This window comes from Centroberyx gerrardi, chromosome 22 (assembly GCF_048128805.1).
Source record: "Centroberyx gerrardi isolate f3 chromosome 22, fCenGer3.hap1.cur.20231027, whole genome shotgun sequence".
Taxonomy (NCBI): domain Eukaryota; kingdom Metazoa; phylum Chordata; class Actinopteri; order Beryciformes; family Berycidae; genus Centroberyx; species Centroberyx gerrardi.
Genome location: NC_136018.1, coordinates 2,617,704 through 2,626,639, shown reverse-complemented (window position 1 = coordinate 2,626,639; position 8,936 = coordinate 2,617,704). Strand labels below are relative to the sequence as shown.

Below are 8,936 nucleotides of genomic sequence, written 5' to 3'. Positions count from 1 at the left end.
GAAGCTCAGTGAAAAAGACAAGAGATAAGAGAGGAGGAAGCTAATATTATGAAGCCTAGCGCTCTGCTGCTAACTGGAAAAATACAATCTATCATACTGAGTTATCTAGGTTAGCTAGTTAGCTAGCTGCTGACCTTCAACATCATGAATGCCATGGTCATGTGTTTTTATATGTTTTTATATGTTTTATTAATATTTTGAGAGAGTTCCTTCTTTCTCAGTTAGCCAACAAAACAAAAAAAACGAGTTCTTTGGCTCCGCCCATTGAGGTTCAACTCAACCAATCAGATTATTTCTGCATCCAGAGCAGATCTGCCTCTGAGAAATGTTTCTTTAACTAAAACTCTAATGTGCATGAGTCCAAGTCTCCCCTTCCACTCCTAATACACACACACACACACACACACACACACACACACACACACACACAATCCAATGACTGTAAAAAATATCGGCAGTTATCAAACAGTGTAGATTAGTGATTAGTTCTCTCTCATACACACACAGCGCAGCCCCATATCCATGTCAGTCTCCTCTCTTCCACCCAGCAGACCGGCGGTTCTCCATCCTTTCGGCCTGCAGCCCTGAAAAATAAAAGCAGGGCCGTCCCACCGCTCCCTGCTGCGGCTGGAAACGTCCAGAACGGTGAACTTTGCCACCAATTTTGCGATAATTCCCCTTTACTCGATTCATTAGTAGGAGAAGCCTAGAGGCTGCACATATTCATTATTCATCACAAACATTAAAAACATGGTCGTATCTTGTGGCACCCCCTAAATCATCGTGCGACCCCCGACTCCCAGGATGAGAACCGCCGCCACCGACCGCCTAGCTGATGAGAAACGCCCCGAAGAAGCTGCTTTTCTCATCCATGTCCACAGCGGAGGCGTTGCTAACGGTGACGAACAGGCGGTCCCCGGTGCTGAGGGGGAACAGCCCCCCCTGGTGGGCGGAGTGCAGAGAGAACTGGGAGCCCCGGGACCAGCAGGAGGTTCGGCTCGTCTTCATCAGCAGGATGGGAACTGGGTAGGAGCTCACCTAGCGGGAGAGAGAGAGAGAGGAGGGTGAGAGGAGAAGGTGCTGTGGTGCCTCTTGGGCGGTGCAAGCGTTTATAGTTCTGCGTCGGTGATTCTGAGCGTAGACCGCCCGAAACACCAGATGGCAGCGTGGTGTTTCGTTAAGATGGAAGTAATAACAGAAGTAGTGTTTACGTTCTAGATATTTTGCAGATTCACTGACATCTGGTGGTCTTTATAATCGGGACATGAGCTGTCGTACAGATGAACATCTCTGAACCTCCTCAGCTCGTCTCTCTTCCATCCGACATCAACCGGATACAGGTAGGAGGAAATACAAAGCGGGCCAATCACAGTTCTTGCAGTCTTACGTTTTTCAGATTGGTGCACGGAAGCTACGGCGACACCGCAAAGCACTACGGCGAAACTTCAACGCCGAAATGCTGCGTTACGTTCAAAGTTGGAAGTCAGGAATTTCAAAGCTGGTAGTTTGTAATCCCGACCTCTGTGTGTTTCAGAGGCTCAGAAAAACCAGGGAAGAAACATGGACGCCTGCAACGTTTAATTTGCCCACTGTAAAATACTGTTACCCCATGCAGCAGCTCATGTTATGTCGATGATATCTGGCAACAAAGAGAGTTCACATTACTTCTGTCTTAAAGTCTCTGCTTTGGCTACCAGTCAGTTTAGAATAGATTTTAGGATTCTTTTACCGATATTAAAATCCTTCCATGGACTTGCTCTGGAGTATATAAGATGATTTTTGGAGAAGGGAGAGTGGGCTGCTGTGATTCATGCAATTTTACATCTCTGGTTGAATTAAAATGACTGGACACAATAGCAGTGAAGCAGAAAATCCACCACAAAATGGCGACAGATGGGTGATGTAACGTCCAGGTCAAGGAAGGACGATGGACGAGGGTGAGGCGGCAGAATCAGAAAAGACTGTGAGCTCAACTGACAATATGAGAGGATCAGGAGAGACCAAAACCAAGTCAGAGAGGAGGAGCGGTGAGACGGGACGAGCGATCCTCACCTTCTTATAAACGTACTGCAGCAGCGGCTTCCCTCTGTCCTCCGCCTCCTCGCCGCTCTCCCCGTCCTCCTCCAGGAAGTGGGTGTGTCTGAAGTAGGTCTGGGCGTAGACGTAGTAGAGGCCCGGCTGCGGCACCACCAGCTCCCCATCCACCAGCTGGACGTCCTGGAGGAAGGCCAGCCCCTTCCGCCCCTCCCACCACGAGATCTTCTGGCCCTGCACCCGCCGCCCGGGAGAAACTGCACACACACACACACACACACACACACATTTGCACAAATCGCCATGATAAAGAAGTTGAATTTTGTAGAATGTTATGTGTTTTCCTTGCAGTCTCAACATGTTTTTCATAGGTTATAGCAATAGCAAGTCTTTTATTTTGAAGGTGCTACATGTTGCATTTTTAAACATCAATATATCATTGTGATATCTTGGTATAATTACTGTAAATGAGACTACGGTCTTTACAATTGGTCTCCTCTATCTCACACGGGTGGTGATGTTAGTGTTTCTCCAAATTAAGACCACATTTCCCATAAAACCTGTTGCTTCATGTTGCAAATATGTTGCTAGTTTCTCCCTTTCTTCCTCCTAACCCTAACACACAATATATGCATTCTGATGAGCTAATGTGAAATTGAATAGTGGAACTGGAATACATTTTTTTATTAGTTTGAAAGTAAAGACTGTTTCTGTTTTGTGCCGTAAAGCAATCCAGCAGATTTCCCTCCAAATCGAAAGCGTCAAAATTAATGTGGTAATGATTTATTGATGTTAACATATCGCATCTCTAAAATGTTTTTTATGGCATTTCTGATTTACCAGACAGTGAACATCGGTAGCCATCATAGAGTCCGCCCCTCCATGCATTTGCCCTGCCATCTATGTTGCATTAGTTTTGCAGATAATTATTTCTTGAGCCCTGTACAGTAGAACCAAATTAATGAATTGTAAAACAAACCTCAAATGTCTCTCAACAAACTAATTATCAGACCTTTTGAAGACTGAAAACAGAGTAAAACTTCCAAACAATTCCACTTTTAAGATGTGGCATAATCGCAGCAGTGCAACTCCTACAACTTCCCACATCTGTGCAGTGGAAAGCAGCAGAAAAAGCAGCAGAAAAAGCAGCAGAAAAGACGAAGAAAGAGCACAGCGGGAGAGTATCGCACCCTGCAGAGCCACCAGGTGTCCCAGGTGGCTGCAGAAGAGTCTGCATCCCACACACACACATACAGGTGGTTCACACCTGCCCTCCAAACAGGTACGAGACACATTCGTAAAGCCTGAGATACATTCACATTAAAGGGGTAACAAGTAAAAGTTTTACTGCCCGTACCATAAAATGACCATAATATATCTGCGGGTTGTTGATCAGAACCAGTGACTCAGTGATTACTTGCTCAGCTGCTGAGATTTCTGGCTTTCAAAACTCACTTTCTGGCCTGTTCTCTGTTTTGGAAGAAAAACTTGCCACCTAACTCCCACTGCTGCTATTTTCCGCTGGTCAGTGAAAGCTAATAAGCCTCGTTCTCAAACCAAAATAACCAAATGCCAAAGCAGTTGTATTATTCCAGTATTTAGCATGGTGAGATGTTAGCTCTTCACCAAGACATTGCTGTTGGATTAGGGAGTTTACTGCTCTCTATTGTGAGAATGTGACTTTATTGTTTACAGGCCACCGTACCTGAAGGGGACAGAAGAGGGGGGTGGGGGGTGAGGGGCTGTACCAGAGGTCACCAATAGAGGTCAGTAGAGATCACAGATTACTTAATGTCCCTTTAAAAACATTTTGCCACACTGGTTGTAGTCTAGGGGTTTATTAAAGCAGGACTCACCTCCACCCTCCCGCTCCACTTTGGGTACGAAGCTGCCAGTGACGTGGGCCGCGACCTTTGGGCGAGGTGAAGCGCTATCCTCCATCACGAGTGAGGGCAGCACCCGTGACACTTCGTCTGACAGGAAGGAGAGGATGAAGTATGAGGACATTGCTATGTGTTTTTGGACATTTTCCACGGTCAGATTTAGTTACAATATGAGATATCCATCAAATAAAACAACATGCCACAAGATGAATGACAGGAGAAAATTAAAACAAACTGTGGTAGTTTTTAAAGGATAGTAAACAATGTAAATCTGGCTGACTAACAGACTGGATACACTATATTTTAGAAATATTAAACAACTTAAAGTAATGATTTTCTCCCCAAATTAACATTTTGGAAATTAACTCTTCAGTATGATGCTAAATTACCTGACACTCCTGAACGGTAGCACAGTACTCTGAAACTATTGTATGGAAGCCCATTGAGGACACATATTCATACATTTTATTTACGCCATTTTCCCATGATAACAAGTTAATTTTCTTTGTTTTCTCAAGAGTTATTTATGCCGTTATCTTGAGAAAATACATTTTGTTTTCACGAGATAACGACATAATTTTCTCATTATCTTGAGATAAAGTAATGGACATAGAGTATTTATCTCATTATCTTGGGAAAACAAACAAGATAATGACATAAATGACTAAAAAATTAACTCATTATCACAGGAAAACAGTTCTCAAGGGACTTCTGTACCATTGGACACATTTTTGACATGGGTAATATCTTCATAGGCCTAAAATCAATTATAATCGCGGACGATGAGGAGGAATTCAGTCTGTACGTTGCCGGTTGGATCTTTTCTCACCTCTAACTGCCGAGGAAATCTCCCTCTGGTAACGCTGAGACAGAGACTGGAGAGGAGAGAGGAAGAAACATCAGGAGTATGACCAGTGTTGTTATTACTGGCATGGCGCCACCTCTCTGCCCCCACAGATATGTGACATCTGACATGTCTCAGATGTAAAACAAACAGGGACTTTTGTTGCTTTTCGGATAGTTAAGTGTAGATTTCAACAAATATATTAAAAAATACGCCGTGTAGAAAAGCACATTGTGCGTAAAAGCAGTTAATTTATGTGGTCTGTGAATGCAAAAAAAAGCATTGTGGTCCAGTAAATCAGTGGCAGAAATACATATGAATTTAAAGAGCCAGTTCCAATACATTTTAATGTTATGATTCCAGCTAACAAGCACACATATAAACTCACAATGCAGAAAACATTACATATAACAACTATAACCAATCAACTAATTATCCTGCAGCTCTACCCAGCAGCCATTGCTTGACTCTCACCCTGAAGATGTGCTGGCTTTAGGTGCAGGAAGTCTGTTCCAGTCCTGCGCTCCGGTGTATAAAAAGGTGCATTCATGTTCAGATTGTGTAACAGATCCCGCCTGGTAACCGACCCCTCTGCCCCTTCCTTGTGTTTCTACTTCCTTCATTAAATGAGTTGGCTCCACAACATGCGACGGGTGCCAAGCTGGTGATAACCGTGTTCTCTATTGAACTGGCCTGTGGACAGTGTTCGGGTCAGTTTTAGTTTAGCTGCACAAATGCTAAAGAAACTGGAAAAAAAAGTTCAAGTAAACACCAAGCGGCCAAAACCACGGGTGAATTTTTAAGTCAACTGCCCGACTCCACGAAGTCAATGGGCCACATCCCAACTTCTGCTACAAATATAAAGTCAAGACATTTTTTCCACAACTCAGTCGCTAATTCACTTCTTCTAATGTGTGTCCTTTATGGAGATTTCCAAAATAATTGTGTCATTAACAGGATGTAATGGATATAAAACGTGCTTGTTTTCCTAGTGATTGACAGGTCGCCGATTACGGGCCAATAGCAGGCGGCGCTCCACCCTCTGCCTCTCTTTGGCTGCTCCGGCTCCAAAAAACGTCAACATGGCGGCGACAGTAAACACAACCTCCAGGCTTCAAAACGCACCCTTCAGAAGCCGGTGGGTGACGTCACACTCACCGCTCCATCTGTTTTTACAGTCTATGGGTTTACAAAAACACCCCGATAAGAGAGAGAGAGAGAGAGAGAAATCAATGGCTACGCCCTAGAAAAGAGCAGGGTTACTTTATCTTCCGTAACACTGGGTTAAGCTTGTTGGGTCATTTCCACGGCGATGGGTTGTTTTGGGTAACTGAGCCGCTGGGTGAGAGGCTGGAGAGATGCAGACATGTTGTTGCAGTTCCCACTGGTCACCAATAGAGGCAGACCAAGGTCAAAGATTACTTCATACCCCTTTAATAATATTTTTACAGCTTTGACTGACAGGAACATGAAAGAAAACAACCCATTTGTGAGTTAAATTTAACAGCATTCTCGTCTAGTATGAACCAGCCTTTTGGGTTAAATGTAAAATCAAGCTCCTGTTGTGGGTTAAAGGCCCAAACCAATGTGCTGGACTGAATTATCCCAGCATGTGTCCTGTAGCCTGCCTATATTTACTCAGCAGCTGAGTCACAAAATACCCGACTTAAGTTATTTTCAACAAAGCATTTTTAGAGAGCAGCGACGACAGAGAAGGAGGAGGATGGAGAACGGAACAAAAACAAACAGTGTGCATAAACAGCAAGTAAGGGAACTAGAATACATTGTGTGTGTGTGTGTGTGTGTGTGTGTGTGTGAGACCAGGCCAGGTGAGTGCATTCCTCTGCTGATTAAACCACACACAGGATCACATCACATCTCCAGCTATGAAGGACTCCATTGTGCGTCTGGAGCAGCAGACAGTGATTTGGGATCAGTTTGGCATTTTTTTCCTTTTTTCCAGTTAATGGTTGAGATTAGGAGCGCAGGAAGCTCATAATATTAATAACAGTAATACCTTCATGGCCTTCATACTGTCTGGACCGGACTGGTTTGTGTGTGTGTGTGTGTGTGTGTGTGTGTATTCTCATATTTCAATATAGATAGAATAAAGGATAAAAAGATGAGGAAAATCCTTCAAAGTGAGCCCATTTTCCCGCTCCTCACTTAGCGTTAGGATTTGGGTTTAGAGTTAAAGGACTACTCGGTAACATTTAGTACAGATGATTGGTCAATAATTTAATTCAATTAGTTATTGGAAAGATGTTCACTCAACCATTCAAAACATTACAGGAAAACAATTTGTTATGAGTTCAAGCCTGTATCTCTTGAGTTATGACCCAGTTAGGATCTTTGACAAAGACACAGAGTGTTTGATAAATATTCTGGTTTATCTATCTAGCTAAAAAATGTATACTATTGTTATGGTCTAATCCACAAGTACCTCTACAAGTATGTGGCTGTCGCAGGCCTCAGTCTTTTTACCCCTGGAAAAACTGATTTTACTGATAACTGATTTATTTTTGTTTTGTTTTTTTTGTCTGCTTGGTTGCGTCTATGTTTACTGTTGTGCGGGGTGGGTTGATTGTTATTGTCGTTATTTGTCTTTATTGTTATTTGTAATAATGTGCAATAAAAAAAAGAATGAGAAAAAAAAGAAAGGACTACTCTGACTTTTTGGGTGTTTGGGCCATCGGTTAATTTATCCAATATCTGACGAGAGGATTGTTACCAAAATAATAAAGTGTTTCCGGTAGATAGTTATGTTCAGTGTGCATACTAACAATTTAGCATACAGCGTGTTAAGTATGTTTGTGTTAAGATTCTCCTAAATGTGAGAAAATGAGAACTCGTAGTAGCTCTGAGGCTGATGGACCTGACATAATAGACATTAAATTCGCCAAAAATAATTCAATTTCAGCGCCAGAATGTCTCTTCCCGCAAGAACTTGTTTTGTGAAATTAGCCAAATTAGCCAGGCAGCTAAAGTTTTTTGTGATGCGGATTTGAAATTAACTTCACTAATGATGAATATTGAGATTTTGTTTTCAGATGTTATGAATCTACAGGCCATAGCATAAAAAAACCCCAATTCCAATTTTGGATTACAAAAAAGTTTATCTTCATACTTTGGATATTGCTAATCGCCTACGATTACTTAACATGCTGTATGCTAAAGCGTTAGCATGCGCACCGGGCAGAGTGATCTACCAGAGACACAGAAATGATTTTGGTGCCAATCTTCTCATCACAGATTGGTTAAAACTCCCAAAAAGACGGAGTAATCCTTTAAAATTAGAAAAAAATTAGGTTTAAATTAGGGTTAGAATTTGGCATCTAGTGGTGAGGGTCAAGGTTCGGATTAGGAGTTTGGGAATGAATGCTGCAAGTGAAGGTCCTCACAAGTATAGTATTCAAATGTGTGTGTGTGTGTGTGTGTGTGTGTGTGTGTGTGTGTGTGTGTGTGTGTGTGTGTGTGTGTACCTTTTCAATGAGCAGGTGCAGCTGCTGAGTGACCTGCCAGCACGGATCCCCTCGCGCCGCCGGGACGCTCCGCAGCTCCGCGCCTGTCAGGCAGGAGACGCTGCTCCTGGCAAACGTCTCTTTCATCTGCACAGAGAAAATGTCAAACAGGTCGTCGGACAATTCACGTGAATGTTTCTTTAATTTGGATCAAGCGGGCCTAATAGTGTTTTTCCTGGCTCTCCTTTGTTTCCTTTTTGTTTGTCTTGGAGATCTTTGCCTAACACCGGGATGTAGAGGAGAGTAAGCCCAGACAAGCTCAGTTTTCCCACCTTTTTATTTCCAGGAATAGAGTTTAGGCCTAACACTTTTTTTAGGCTGATATAAAACTTTCTAACATGAATTCATAACATACATCATTAGGGATGGGACGGTATGCTGATCTCACGATACGGTTTGATACGTGTTATGAGGTTCAGGATTCAATACAACCAGGATACGATGTAATCAATAAAAGTTCAGTGACAACAAAGTCTGACTGTGCAGAATTTTGTTTATTTCTCAGCCACAAATCTTTCTAGCGATGCCATTGGCTGCTAGAATGTAAACAACAATTTAAAAATGTCGTTACAAAGTGACAATAATATAATTTGGATGGAGAGCTTGTGAAACTGTGATGGTCAAGAGTCTCATTAGTGATTACTACAGCAGAAT

At 42.7% G+C, this 8,936-nt stretch overlaps 1 protein-coding gene across 1 annotated transcript in view; it reads right to left on the bottom strand.

Annotated features, from left to right (window-relative positions):
* Positions 1-205: 205 nt before the first annotated feature.
* Positions 206-8,936, bottom strand: part of LOC139932781 (tumor necrosis factor ligand superfamily member 10) — a 10,055-nt gene continuing 1,324 nt past the window's right edge. Inside the window, exons 2-6 of the mRNA XM_071926673.2 lie at positions 8,244-8,369; positions 4,747-4,792; positions 3,891-4,007; positions 2,053-2,291; positions 206-1,038 (exon numbers count right to left, since the gene is read on the bottom strand). Coding sequence (XP_071782774.2) covers positions 829-1,038; positions 2,053-2,291; positions 3,891-4,007; positions 4,747-4,792; positions 8,244-8,369 — 738 coding nt within the window. The 3' untranslated portion in view covers positions 206-828. The remainder of the gene's footprint in view (positions 1,039-2,052; positions 2,292-3,890; positions 4,008-4,746; positions 4,793-8,243; positions 8,370-8,936) is intronic.